General features: G+C 47.6%; 1 protein-coding gene across 2 annotated transcripts in view; it reads left to right on the top strand.

Moving 5' to 3' along the window:
• The window catches only part of zgc:171482 (zinc finger protein), a 252,768-nt gene extending 246,651 nt beyond the window's left edge, over positions 1-6,117 (top strand). The window contains exon 8 of one of the 2 annotated variants that reach the window (XR_007957285.1): positions 4,806-4,937. Coding sequence is in view for 1 of the 2 variants with exons in the window: in XM_052027478.1 (XP_051883438.1) it covers positions 4,806-4,911 (106 nt within the window). In the remaining variant the exon portion in view is untranslated. Of the gene's footprint in view, positions 1-4,805 lie in introns of both variants that reach the window. The other variant, XM_052027478.1, reaches the window with a different exon arrangement.
• The last annotated feature ends 9,241 nt before the right edge of the window (positions 6,118-15,358 follow it).

A 15,358-nucleotide genomic window follows, 5' to 3' on the forward strand; every position in this document is an offset into this window, starting at 1 on the left:
ACTCCCCCCAGATTCTACCCCTCAACTACACACTAGGGGCAATTAACCTGCAAACCCACAAATCTTTGGAATAAGGAAGGAAACCGGAGCACCCAGGGGAAACTCATGTGGCCACAGGGAGAACGTGCAAACTCCACACAGACAGCACCAGAGGTCAGGATTGAACTTGGGTCTCTGGAGCTGTATAGCAGCAGCTCTGCCCACTGCACCCCTGAGCCAATTAGTGGATCTAAAACTTAGATAAGATAAGATTTCTTTATTAGTCACATATACATCAAGACACACAGTGAAATGCGTCTTTTGCGTAGAGTGTTCTGGGGGCAGCCCGCAAGTGTCGCCACGCTTCCAGTGCCAACATAGCATGCCCACAACTTCCTAACCTGTACGTCTTTGGAATGTGGGAGGAAACTGGAGCACCCGGAGGAAACCCACACAGACATGGGGAGAACGTACAAGCTCCTTACAGACAGCAGCGGGAATTGAACTCAGGTCGCTGGCGCTGTAATAGTGTTACGCTAACCGCTACACTACCGTGCCTGCCCCTCACTGAGGAAATCACCCTGACCTGGGTAAAGTATTGAGGTAGGTTGGCCTCACCCTCAATGTCACATAGTCAGAGCCAATGTCTGTCCCATCAAGGACCTCTTCATTTCCTCACACTCATACTATCAAACACACGCTCTTCCTTACTTGGGTCATACTTGGGTTATAAACTTCCTCTCACTCAGTCTCTTGCCTTCTCATTGTCTCACGGTCTTTCATCCATTCTTTCCTCTTTTCTCTCCTTCATCCACTAGGTGCAGAGCTCCCAATATCTGAATGGAAAGATTTCCAAAAGTTCTCCTGAACTTTCCACCCTCACCAAAGGCCTGGGAAGGCCTCCCTCCTCTCTTTGGAAAGACAGGAAGGGTGCATCTTTCTCCCTGCTAGAGCACCAGTGATCACACTTCTGCACACTCCAACCTTCACAAAAGAGTGGGGGACAACTGTCTCCTACAGAGTTGCTTGAACATTAGTCCCGAGGATGTTGCTGCATCGTAAATCTGCAGCGTTTGACTGCAATGAAGATCCAGAGATGCGTTACTTCATTCAATGAATTCAATTAGAGTTATGGACTTTGCTTTATTGTTCTATTACAACTGTCTTCATCAATATGAGAAATGATAGGTCAGGGGATTTGGAACTTAATAGAGCTCTTCATCCAGAGAAAATGCCACACATTTCAAGGCAGAAAGGAGAGCAGGTCACCTCAAGTGTGAAAGAAACCTAATTTACATAGAATTAGAGAAACCAGCCATTCAGCCCAAACAGTCCATGCTGGCTTTTAAGGAGCCCCATCCCTTCTCATCACATCTCCATTTACCAGAGTGACCCTCCGTTCCCTTCCCCCTTATAGAGTCACAGAGCACTACAGCACAGAAACAGGCCCCTCGGCCCATCTAGTCCATGCCGACCTGATCTTCTGCTTAGTCCATGTACCTGCACCCAGACATATCCCTCCAAAACCCTCCCATCTATGTACCTATCCAAACTTCTCTTAAGTGTTACAATTGAACCCACCTCCACCACTTCCACTGGCAGCTTGTTCCACACTCGCACCACCCTCTGAGTGAAGAAGTTCCCCTCAGATTCCCCTTAATATTTCACCTTTCACCCTAAACCTGTGACCTCTAGTTCTAGGTCTCACCCAACCTGAGGGGAAAAAGCCTGCATGCATTCACCCTATCTATACCCCTCATAATTTTGTATACCTCTATAAGATCTCCCCTCATTCTCCTGCGCTCCAGGGAATAAAGTCCTGACCTATTCAACCTTTCCCTGTAACTCAGGTCCTCAAGTCCCGGCAACATCTGTGTAAATTTTCTCTGCACTCTTTCGAGCTTATTGATATCTTTCCTGTAGGTAGGTGACCAGAACTGCTCGTCCAACCTCCCCTTAAATTTTTTTAAAATTTTATTTACAGCGTGGTAACAGGCCCTTCCAGCCCAACGAGTCCCCGCCACCCATTTTAAACCCTCAAATTAACCTACCCGTACGTCTTTAGAATGCGGGAGGAAACCGGAGCACCCGGAGGAAACCCACACGTCGACATTATCCACCTCCACCCCTCCCTGTGGGAGTGAGCTCCACATTCCCAATACTCCCTGGGGAAAGGAGTTTCTCCAGAATTCCCTATTGGATTCAGCAGCATTTGGAGTACCTGGAGGACAGAACGATGTTACACAGATAGGGAAGGACGAGCTTACAAGGTCAAAGGTTACAGGGATAAGGAAGGCCAAGTGTTCTGAGGGATCAGAGGTCAAGGGGATATGCAGAGTGTGGGTTGTAGAGGTTACACGGATAGGAGAGGAAGTTGGAGCATGGAACCAAATAAGGGAGGTGGGGAGGGCAGATGGGAACAGCGGGGGGAGGGGACCCAGAGGGAGGGGTGTGTGGGTGACGGGCGGATGGAGAGGGTGGGAGGAGGTGAAAGAAACAGGGTGATGGGGCCTGGGGTGGGTGTCGGAGGAACTGGGTCGATCAGGAGGAGAGAGAAAAGGGGAGGCAGTTCACCAGAAATTGGGGAATTCAATGTTCATGCACTGTATCCCTGCACGTAGAGCAAGCTTTGCATAAAGTGGATTCCCATGACTACTTAACAAGCCATTCACCCTTTGGGAGGCTGGCGTTCCATTGACGCTATCGAATCGTCCACAAGTAGTTCCTGGATCCATTTCCTTCCCTTCCCTCTTCCAGGTTCAGTCCCATCCTCATTTCAAGGAGAATCGAGAGCCGGAAAAATATTTCAGCTGGTTTCGTTGCTGATAGGGAGCTGGTTAATTGAGGGAAAGATTCAAATCCGAGTCTTTCCAATGGGAGCACTGATTGATGGATTAGTGGATAGGGACTCGCTGTGGCAAGCAATTGTGCACATCTGCTCATGGAGGACCACAGCTGTGCAGAAGAGAACGCACAAGACAATAGGGAAACAAAGGACTGCAGATGCTGGAATCTAGATGAAAAACACGATGATGCTGGAGGAACTCAGCAGGCCAGGCAGCATCTGTGGAGAAAAGCTACCAGAGAAGTGTCCTGAGGAAGGGTCCTGACCTGAGCGTTGACCGCCCTGCTTTTCTCCACGGATGCTGCCTGGCCTGCTGAGTTCCTCCCAGCATCATCGTGTTTTTTCACACAAGACCATAGGAGCAGGAGGAGGCCACTCAGCCCCTCAATCCTGCCCTACCATTCAATATGATCATGGCTGGACCTATGCTGGCCTCTACTCCTCTTCTGTTATAGTTCCCCAGAACCCTCAATTCTCCAAGCTTTGAAATATTTATCTATCTCCACCTTAAGTATATCTAAGTTTCCAACACCCAAGGGGGCAGAGAGTTCCAGAGATTCATCACCTTCTGAGAGAAGAGATTTCTACACCCCTCAGTTTTAAATGACCCCTTATTTTGTCACTCTGTCCCCTTGTTCATGGCTCAAGTCGTCAAGTCGAGTTTATTGCCGTGTGCACAAGTACGGTGAGGTACAGGTACAATGAAAAACTTACTTGCAGCAGCATCACAGGAACATAGGTACAGACAGCACACAGAACATAAATTATACATAAATTATACAAGACAGGGGCAGGCACAGTAGTGTAGCAGTTAGTGTAACACTATTACAGCGCCAGCAACCCGGGTTCAATTCCGGCCGCTGTCCATAAGGAGCTTGTATTTTCTCCCCTTGTCTGCGTGGGTTTCCTCCGGGTGCTCCGGTTTCCTCCCACATTCCAAAGATGTACGGGTTAGGGAAGTTGTGGGCATGCTATGTTGGCGCCAGAAGCGTGGCGACACTTGTGGGCTGCCCCCAGAACACTCTACGCAAGAGATGCGTTTCACTGTGTGTTTCCATGTACGTGTAACTAACAAAGAAATCTTACAGTGAAGAGTGTGAGGGAAAAAAAGGACTGTGTAAAAACAAGATATTACTGCAATACAAAGACACGAGGGGGTCCGTAGTGTTCTTGTCCTGAAGAAGGGTCCTGACCTGAAACATTGACCACCTGCTTTTCTCCATGAGTCCCTCCAGCATCATAGAGTTTTTCATCTGGATTCCAGCATCTGCAGTCCTTTGTTTCTCTTGCTCCATAGTGTTCTGCTGCTGAGGTAGGGTTAGGGTTGTGTAGGATTAGAGAGGACTCTCCCACTTGAGAAAACATCTCAACACTTACCCTGTCAAACCCCCTTAGGATCTTATATGTTTGAATAAGGTCACCTCTCATTCTTCTAAACTCCAAGGAATACAGGCCCAAATTCTTGATAGGACATGGGACTTGAACTTGCTACCTTCCGACTCAGAGGTCAGAGGGAGCTGCAGTTGATGCAGAAGGACAGCCAGAGTAGAAAGGTCCAAGGCTCCAAGGAGCTCACCTGCTATCGTCGTGTTAGTGGTACCATCTTGTGACAACATTGACTAATTGGAATTGGTTTATTGTTGTCACATGTACTGAGTTCCATGTTTCGCCACCCATCCATACAGATCATTTCAAAACATAAGTACATTGAGGTAGTACACAGGGAAAAGCAATAACAGAATGCAGAATAAAGTGTTACAGTTGCAGAGAAAGTGCAGTGCAGGCAGACAATACGGTGCAAGGGCCCCGATGAGGTAGATTGTGAGGTCAAGAGTCGGTCTTTAACATAGTCCAACTGGGAATGGCCTTGCTGTACATACTCAGGGACCACATCAGGAGCCACAGGGAGGGCTGCCCTTGTAACCTTCTCCCCTCCCCTCTGTTAATCTCTCCTCTCTCCCCCCTCCTTTCTGTGTTTCAGCCTCAAACAGCGGCAGTGGGAGGCTGCTCTTACTATCAGTAAGGGTTCACAGCAATCGCCTTACCCCAGGGAAGAAAGACAGGAATCCTGTTCTGCCTCTCGATGACAGCCCAACCCAGAAGATGCTTCCTCTCAACGACAGCGATGGAATACAGGGGTGTTGCACCCCAGGAACAGAGGGGTGGGCAGTTACGGGGTGGCAGGGTGACTTCAGGCTGAAGGCCAACTCAACAAGACAAAACAGAATCTTTAATGTATATGTGCTGGTGAGAAGTGTCACAGTCATACTCATATCTTTCAGGTGAAAATAATCCATCCACCAATGAACAAGATAAACCAATCTTTTTATATCAGTGTTTCTAAGGAAAACTACAGCAATCAACATCCTGTAAATAGAATGACCATTACATCAAGGACCTCCAGGTGGCACAAGTGTTCGGCCATTTGGCCCATCCTGCTTGTGCTAGCTCTTTGAAAGACCTATCCAATCAGTTCGACTTTACACCGATGATTTTTCCTTCTCTGTCCACCAATCCATCCACCGCTTCCTCGGGCAATGTGTTCCAGGCTGAGCCACTAACAAAATGCTCCTTCTTACTAATTTTGGCAATTATTTGAAGTTTGTGGCTTCTGATTGCTGGATTCTTGCTGGAGTACATTTTCAGAACACCGAGGGCTCAGGCATTTAGTGCAGCAACCATCTGCTGAAGGCAGAGCTAATGTCGGTAACAGACAGGACGCTGTCTAAGATTGGCTTTTTTTGCCCAGAGTTGTGTTCAATTGAATAGAAAGAGTATCTGAGTATCCATGGTAGTGGCTGCCCATGAGTGTCATTTCCAATATGATCAGGAGCTGGAAAAGTAAAGGACTCTTGTTAACCATTGTCTTTATCAGAGCAACACTGATATTCCCTGTTAACCAGTGAGTTGGAAGCAAGGATTAAGCCAGAGAGCAGCAAACAGAGTCTACTTAAATTCATCACGTTAAATAAACTGGAGTGAAAAGCTAGTCTCAATAACGGTGAGCATGAAAACTACCAAATTGTCACAAGGACCCATCTAGTTCAAAGTCAAAGTCGAGTTACTGTCATACACACAAGTCCATGTGTGCACAGGTGCAGTGAAAAACTTACTTGCAACAGCATCACAGGCACACAGCATCAGATACTCAACATTCACAAGACAAACATAAATTAAACATAATTATACCAAATTATACAAGAAAGAACACAATTGGAACAAAACACCAATGTCCTTTAGGAAAATAAGTTTTGCCAAACTTCCAACATAGGATATATGTGACTCCAGACCCAAAAAAGCTGGGGTGATTCTGAACTGTCCTCTGAACTGACTGTGTAAACCCACTTCGTTTGAAAGAAAAACAGGAAATGCTGGAAACACTCAGCAGGCCAGACAGCATCCGTGGAGAAAGAAACAGGGTTGTTTCAGGTTGAAGACGAGGGTTTGACTGTGAGGGGTCTTTGACCTGAAACATTCACTCTGTTTCTCCCTCCACAGATGCTGGCCCGACCTGCTGAATATGTTCCAGCATTTTCTGTTTTTATTTCAGATTTCCAGCATCTGGAGTTTTTATTTCCCCTAAGTTTGAAGACAATTCAGGTTGTGTGGAGCAGTTGTGCAGCCAGTAGCGATGCTGCTTCACAACACCTGTGACACAAGTTCGATCCTGACCTCCGGCGCTGTCTGTGTGGAGTTTGCCCGGTTCTCCCTGTGACCACATGGTTTTCCCCCAAGTGCTCCGGTTTCCTCCCACATCCCAAAGACATGCAGGTCAATGGGTTAATTGACCACTGTAAATTGCCCCCTAGGTGTGTGGTTGAGGGGTAGAATCTGGGACGAGTTGATGGGAATGTGAGGAGAATAGTAGGGTGAAGGGCCTGTTTCCATCGACGATATAGAGTCAGAGATATAGTCATACAGCACGGGAAACAGGCCCTTTGGCCCTACTAGTCCATGCCAAAAGCCAAAATGCCTCATCCAAGCTGGTCCCATTTGCCAGCATTTGGCTCATAACCTTCTAAACCTTTCCTATCCATGTACCTGTCCAACTGTCTTTTAAAAATGTCTATAGTACCTGCCTCAATCACTTCCTCTGGTGACTCATTCTACATAGGACACCACCCTTTGTGGAAAAAAGTTGCCCCTCAAGTTCCTATTAAATTTTTCCCTCTCTCACCTTAAACCTGTGCCCTCTAGTTCTTGATTCCCCAACCCTGGGAAACAGACTGTGCGCATTCACCCTACCTCTGCCCCTTATGATTTTATACACCGATAACATCAACCCTCATTCTCCACCCACTCCGATGAATGTCGGATTCTTAAATTGATTTGGAGTTATATTTTACACCATATGATGTAGGATACTACATCGAGAAGATAGAGCCAAGGGGGGGAGGAATGGGAAAGGTGAACAAAGAGGGAGAAAGCCTGGGTGGACGGGAGTAGGAGAGGGACCCAGGGGGAGTGGGTTACCTGAAATTGGGGAATTTGAAAACGGCCATCCTTAGCTTCCAGTTTAGCTCTCCTTCCTATTCCCACACCGACCTGTTTGTCCTCGGTCTTCTCCACTGCCTCAGTGAGGCCAAATGCAAACTAGAGGAACAGCACCTCATATTCCACCTGGGTAGTCTACAACCCAATGGTATAGAAGCACAGAAAACCTACGGCACAATTCAGGCCCTTCGGCCACAAAGCTGTGCCAAACATGTCCCTACCTTAGAAATTACTAGGCTTAACCATAGCCCTCTATTTTTCTCAGCTCCATGTACCTATCCAACAGTCTCTTAAAAGACCCTATCGTATCCGCCTCCACCACCGTTGCTGGCAGCCCGTTCCACGCACTCAGCCACTCTCTGAGTAAAAACCTTACCCCTGACATCTCCTCTGTACCTACTCCCCAGCACCTTAAACCTGTGTCCTCTTGTGGCAACCATTTCAGCCCTGGGGAAAGCCTCTGACTATCCACCCGATCAATGCCTCTCATCATCTTATACACCTCTATCAGGTCCCCCCCTCATCCTCCGTCACTCCAAGGAGAAAAGGCAGAGTTCTCTCAACCTGCTTTCATAAGGCGTGCTCCCCAATCCAGGCAGCATCCTTGTAAATCTCCTCTGCACCCTCTCTATGGCTTCCACATCCTTCCTGTACATATGAATTCTCCAATTCCAGGTAACCCACTCCCCCTGTTCCTTTCCCACTCCCACCCATCCACCCAGAGTCTCTCTCTCTTTGGTCACCGTTTCCACCCCTCCCCACCCGGTTCCACCTATCACTACCAGTCTCAACAACCCCCCCCCCCAACTCCCTCCCCTACCTGGCTCTATCTTCTCATCATCCACCCCCCCCCCCCACCTCACCTGGTTCCACCTATCAGCCCCTGCCTCACCCCTCCCTCTCACCACTTTAGACTGACTATTTCCCCTCTACACTCTCAGTCCTGATGCAGGGTCTCAAACCCAAAACGTTGACCGTCCCTCTGCCCCCATGGACACTGCCTGACCCACTGAGTTCCTCCAGCAGTTTGATTTTGAACATAGAACATAACAGCACAGTACAGGCCCTTCAGCCACAATGTTGTGCTGACATTTTATCCTGCTTTAAGATCTATCTAACCCTTCCCTCCCACATAGCCCTCCATTTCTCTATCAATCATGTGTCCTATCTAAGAGTCTCTTAAATGTCCCTAATGTATCTGCCCCCACAACCTCTGCCGGCAGTGCGTTCCACGCACCCACACTCACTGTGTAAAAAACTTACCCCTGACATCCCCCTTATATCTTCCTCCAATCGCCTTAAAATTATGTCCACTCGTGTTAGCCATTTTCGCCTGGGAAAAAATCTCTGACTGTCCACTCGATCTATGCCTCTTATCATCTTGTACACCTCTATCAAGTCACTCTCATCCTCCAAAGAGAAAAGCCCCAGCTCACTCAACCTATCCTCATAAGACATCCTCTCCAATCCAGGTAGCATCCTGGTAAATCTCCTCTGCACCCTCTCTAAAGCTTCCACATCCTTCCTATAATGAGGCAACCAGAACTGAACACAATACTCCAAGTGTGGTCTGACTAGAGTTCTATAGAACTGCAACATTACCTCGCGGGTCTTGAACTCAATCCCCCGACTAATGAAGGCCAACACATCATACACCCTCTTAACAACCCTATAAACCTGTGCAGCAACCTTGAGGGATTTACGGACATGAACCTCAAGATCCCTCTGTTCCTCCACACTGCTGAGTCCTGCCTAATAACCTTGTATTCTGCCTTCAAATTCGATCTTCCAAAGTGTATCACTTCCACACTGCTGAGTCCTGCCAATAACCTTGTATTCTGCCTTCAAATTTGATCTTCCAAAGTGTATCACTTCACACTTTTCCGGGTTGAACTCCATTTGCCACTTCTCAGCCCAGCTCTGCATCCTCTCAATATCCTGCTGTAACCTACAGCAACCTTCCACACTATCCACACCACCACCAACCTTTGTATCATCAGCAAACTCCCTCCGACTGCATGAGTTTCCTCCGGGAGCTCTGGTTTCCTCCAACATCCTGAAGGTGTGCAGTTTGGTAGGTTAATTGGCTAAATTTACTAGGGGTAAAAATTGCCCCTAGTGTGTAGGTAAGTGGTAAAATCTGGGGAGGAGATGATGGGAATGTGAGGAGTGTAAAAAGGAAGGGTTAATGTAGGATTATATTTCCCTTTTCCAAAGGTGGTTTATTCCGTGATTACAGAATCACATTAGTATAATATTACAGTACTTCACGATACACACTATATACAGTTTCAAATCATAACACGGTCATCGCTATCCAAAAACCACTGGAGCCCTGAGGTGCGCACTGATCCTGGAAATCCACGGATACCATGTGCTCCTTCTCCAGGGACACACGGGCACGGATGTAACCCTGGAAAAGGGGCAGGCAGTCAGTGTAAGAGGGTGCTAGATGGTCAGCATGGACCCAGTGGGCCGAAAGGCCTATTTCCACACTCTCTCTATGACCATGACCTGCGGGTCAGTCGGAGGAGGGGCCCCAATTTTCCCTGCTCCCCCAACGACCAGTGAGAGGGGCATGAATCCACCACTCTTTAACTCGCAGAACGTAGAACAGTACAGCACAGGAACAGGCCCTTCGGCCCACAACGTTGTGCCGAACTAATTCAACTCGTAATTAAAGGCCTAACTAAACTAATCTCATCTGCCTGCACATGGCCCATATCCCTCCATTCTCTGCACATCCATGTGCCTGTCTAAGAGCCTCTTAAACACCTCTGTCGTATCTGCCTCCACCACCACCCCTGGCAGCCTGTTCCGGGCACCCACCACTCTCTGTGTAAAAAACTTGCCCCACACATCTCCTTTGAACTTACCGCTGCTCGCATGCCCTCTAGTATTAGACATTTCGACCCTGGGGAAAAGACTCTATCTACCCTATTTGTGCCTCTCATAATGTTAGAAACCTCTATCAGGTCTCCCCTCAGCCTCCCCCACTCCAGAGAAAACAACCCAAGTTTGGGCAACCCTGGATGTAACCCATGCTACAAGTTCCCATTGATCTTCTCGAGGGAGAACAGCCACTCCGCAGCCAGACTGGGACGTTGTGACCACCTGGCCATTGAAATCACACCACACACACAGTTCCCCACACTCAGACGGTCAGGCTGCGGGGCAGTCGGGGTGTGTGTGAGGGGGTTGGGGGGAAAGATTAGTCATCTCCCAGTGAGGGAGGGGTGAAAGTGACATTTCTCCGCCAGCTTTCATGTGCTCTGGACATCCCAAAGCTGTTTGCAGCCGATGGAATACTTACCAATGTCCTGCTGCAGTGCGGGGAAAGTGTGCACAGCAAGATCCCACAAACACCATTGTAATGTTTAATCAGAGTTGTTTGGGGAAACAGTTGTTGAGCATCGGGCCGGGATAACTGCCCCCGTTGGTCTTCAAGAGGGCAGAAGTAATCTCATTTTAAACATCACATTGAAGAGACGGTATCTTCGACAGGGTGACAGGCCCAGAGCTTCAACCTATGGCCCCCTCCCCCTTGAACTAGAGGTGAGAGCACACCCTACAGAGGGACGTCTGACTCCACAGTGGAGAGGACTCCCAGGGTAAGGGGAGACCAAGGTGTCCTTCTGAAGATCAGTAGAGAGACCCCTCTCCACACACACGCATGTGCATGCACACACACATGCATACACACATGTGCATGCACATGCATACATGTGCACATGCGCACACACATATACATGTGTGCACACATTGTGCATGTTCACACATATGTGCATAGTCACAGACACGCATAAATACATACAAGTACAAATATGTACAGATGCACACACGTGGAGATCACTGATACACAAATACACACAGGACACAAGCATGTACAGACACACACACACACACAAACATAAATAGACATGCATATGCTCTCAAAGTGCGGCGCAAAAGGTTTAGGCCAGACTCAGTGGAGCAAAGGGCCTGTTCCTGTGCCATACCAGTCTATGATTCTATGACAATCCAGCCATCATGGTGGATTAAAATTAACCTCACATGGACCACACACGAGGACACACGCAGTGTGGGAGAGGGCAGCGGAGAGGTGGGGCAGATAGTCTGCCAGACAGAGTCACAGAGAGACAATCCAGCACCGATTGTCTGGCAGTGCCGCCGGTCTGGTACCCGGCTCACTCATTAGTCTGGAAAATGTGCCCGTGGGTGTGCATCCAGGAGTTCAGACTGTGATCAGGGCCAGGGTTCGGACTGTAGTCAGGCTGTGCAGTCAGAGCCGGGGTTGGGAACACTAGGGGTCAGGAACGAGGGTGGGCTTATGGTCGGAGACAGGGTCCTGGGTGCCTGTAGGCTTCAGCTGAAATTTACAAGCTGAAACTGACGGGGTTCCATTTCCCACTCACCAGATTCAATGGAATAGTGTAATAAATTTTCCAATGAACCCACTTACCACCAATGTCCCCAGGGTTACAGAGTTAATTGTCATCTACACCAGGGTGCAATGAAATTCTTTGCTCACATGAAGCTCACAGAGTAACAGTGTACAGGGCAATAATGAATACAACAATAGGTACAATGACGAGTGTAAAACAACAGAATGGTGCAAAGATTGCAGTGCAATCTGAAGTAGTGCAAAAAGAAATGCTGAAGTGACAATAACAGAATAACTGAGAGTAGGTAAAGAGTCCTGAGAACGTGGCAGCCCCATCGGGAAGGGGGTGTGAGAGAGGGGACTGATTCAGGGGTCTGACAGCAGTGGGGAAGACGTTGTTCCTGAGTCTGGACGTCTGGGCTTTCGAGTTCCTGTATCTTCTCCCAGGAGTAGATAGAGAGAAAAGGGAATGGCCAAGGTGACAGGCATCCTTCACAGTACCGTCAGCCTTCCTGAAGCAACACACGGTGAAGACGGACTGGATTGGAAGGAGGTGACCAGCCTGTGACGGACTGGGCAGTGCTTACCGCTCTCTGCAGGTTCCGTCGGTCCAGAGCAGAGCAGTTGCCGTACCAGGCTGGGATGCAAACCATCAGGGTACTCTCTATAACGCATCTGTAGAAGTTCGAGAGAATCCTTGTGGGACATGCTGAAATCTTCTCAGACGCCTAACAAAGTAAATATGCTGATGCACTTTGTTGATCACTGCATCAGTGTTGAGAGGCCAGGGGAGGCTGCTGGTGATATGGATGCCAAGGAACTGAAGCTGTTGATCATCTCTGCAGTAACTCCATCGATGAGGACAGGTGTGTACACCCAGCAGATAATCTGTGTGCCAGATTATTGGAGGTTACTGTAAGTAACGGGATACGGAGACACAGAGTGACACAAGAAGTGTGTTGAAGCATAAATTCAGAGGGAGGACATTCACACACTGAAGAAAGACAGGGACGTAGTGACTCGTGGGAGCAGGGGAGACAGCAGGGAGGTGGAAGCAAACTGGAACAAAACCCAGGATGTGACCCATTCTACAAGTACCCATTGATCTTCCAAGAGCCACAGAATGCTTGTTCCCATTCATTCACACGGCAGGACTATTAGCAGCAATACCAGTGTTTACCGCCCATTGATAGCCATGTGTGTGGATGCTTTTGCTATTTCAGAGGTCAGTTAGGTGCTGATTACATTACTGTGGACATCAGGTGAACAGATGGATTTTACTGACCACCGACTAGTTTCCCACTCACCATCATCGATGCTGGCTTTTCAATTCCAAATTTATTTAATTGAAGGAATTCTCCGGTTATGCTCTTTTCTCTGGGGCATTAGTCCAGGAGGTTGTATCACCAGTCCTGTGGCGTTCCTGCTATGGTCCCCTCTCCATATATCTGCAGAACAAAGTATTGGAAACATTTAGTTTAATAAGATATCCTAAACTGACGGCTACAGAACATATCGAAACATTCATCAGCTTCCATGAGTTTAGGCTTAGTCGAGTTAGAATGAGTTTTATTTGGAGGCGGAAGGGTGTTGGAGGGTGGGAAGTTGGTCAAGAACCCATTTTGTAAACATTCATGATATTTCCTTTCTGAATAATGAATGATGAAAAATATCAGTGGTAAAACCATTCAAATTCCTACTGCAAAAAAACCATCTCCTGGGACTGGAGGCTGAGAACAAACCTTCGATCATGTCCTACTTTCATTCTCCGTCACAAAGGTATTTAGATTACTTTCACAATAAAAACTGTTCTGCTCTGAAACAAAGTCGTAATTGTTTAGTTATTCGGCCTTGTTCAAGCCCGTACAGGTCTTGATGACTTTCTGATCACTTTGGCACCAAGTCTGGGTTGATTATGTTTTTTTTCCGCACTGCCCTTGGATTTTGATCAGAGTGACACCAGTGTGTCAGTCATTAAGTTGTAAGCAGGATAAGACTTACAGTGAGGCTCACATCAGTGTTACAGCACTGATGAAAAACACTATGGTTGGAAACGTAAACTGGTGGGTGAAATGTGAGGACAAGGGGGACCCCATCCCTGATGGGTCTGGGAGGGGTGGGCGTGGCTGGTGGGGCGAAGTGTGAGGACAAGGGGACTGGTGGGATGAAATGCATCTAGATTCCAGCAGCTGCAGTCCTTTTGTTTCTCCAGTGTTACAGCACTGTCTTTTTATGAAGCAAAACATCAACTTCAACACTCTACAGCGAACTGTCCACACAGTCAATTACAAAAGTACCAACTTCTATTCAAACAGCCAATTAAACAAACTATTTACAGTTAACTTGAACAATGCACTTCAGCATTAACTGGTTACAGAGACTACTTCAACAGTAGGTGCAAAAAGTTTACAGAATTTAATTCAAGCCCACAGTCTTTAAACCATGCTACAATTTACTTAAGCAACACTCTACAGAAAAAGGTTCACAGACTACACTTAAACAATTCACTTCAGCAGTAACAAGTTTGCAGAGGTTATTGAAACAGCACACAAGACAGTCTACAGAGTTCATTTAAACAGCACACTGAAAACAGTCTACAGAGTTTATTTAAAAGGCGCCAATTTACAACAGCAAACGGAACTCATGAGCACAATGCAGCAAACACCATTGATAAAAAGAGGATTATGTTTCCAACAAAGTGCAGAGTGTGTAGGATAGTTATGCAAATCTAAATTAAGCTTGTAAATTCATTCCCAATCCTCTATTGGAGTGCACTCTGGTGTTAATGACAGGGGATCACCCAGTCACCTCCACATTCCATTTAGTCCAGAGGCTGAGCAGTAGATGATGATCTCCACTGAACAGGAGAGGTAATGAATCACAGCTTCAACATTTCCAGCTTTGGAGATGGGCTAGAAGCAACGACTTATAGAATGTTGCAGCATCACGGTGCAGCTTGGTAGAACCACTATCCCACTGCGCCCGAGACCCGGGTTCGATCTTGACCTCAATGTTGTCTGTCTGGAGTTTGCATTTTCTCCCTGTGACTGTGTGGACTTCCTCTGGGGGCTCCAGTTTCCTCCCAAATCCCAAAGACATGAGGGTTGGTGGGTAAATTAGCCACTGTAAATTGCCTCTTGTCTGTAGGTGAGAGGTAGAATCTGAGGGGAGTTCGTGGAACTGTGGGGAGAATAAAAAATATGGGATTAGTGTAACTGGGCAGTTGATGTTGACATGGACTCGGTGGGCCGAAGGGCCTGTTTCAGTGCTGTATCTCTCTATGATCTTTATCTCACAGGAGATTAAGTGCAAAGATCATAGATGTGGGCAGGCACAGTAGTGTAGTGGTTAGCGTAACGCTATTACAGCGCCAGCGACCTGGGTTCAATTCCGGCCACTGTCTGTAAGGGGTTTGTACGTTCTCCCCGTGTCTGCATGGGTTTCCCCCGGGTGCTCCGGTTTCCTCCCACATTCCAAAGATGCATGGGTTAGGAAGTTGTGGGCATGCTGTGTTGGCACCAGAAGCGTGGCGACACTTGACGGCTGCCCCCAGAACACTCTACACAAAAGATGCATTTCACTGTGTGTTTCCATTTACATGTGACTAATAAAGAAATCTTATCCTATCTTATTGAATCAAACAGCACGGAAATAGG

This window comes from Pristis pectinata, chromosome 12 (assembly GCF_009764475.1).
Source record: "Pristis pectinata isolate sPriPec2 chromosome 12, sPriPec2.1.pri, whole genome shotgun sequence".
NCBI classification, from domain to species: Eukaryota; Metazoa; Chordata; class Chondrichthyes; order Rhinopristiformes; family Pristidae; genus Pristis; species Pristis pectinata.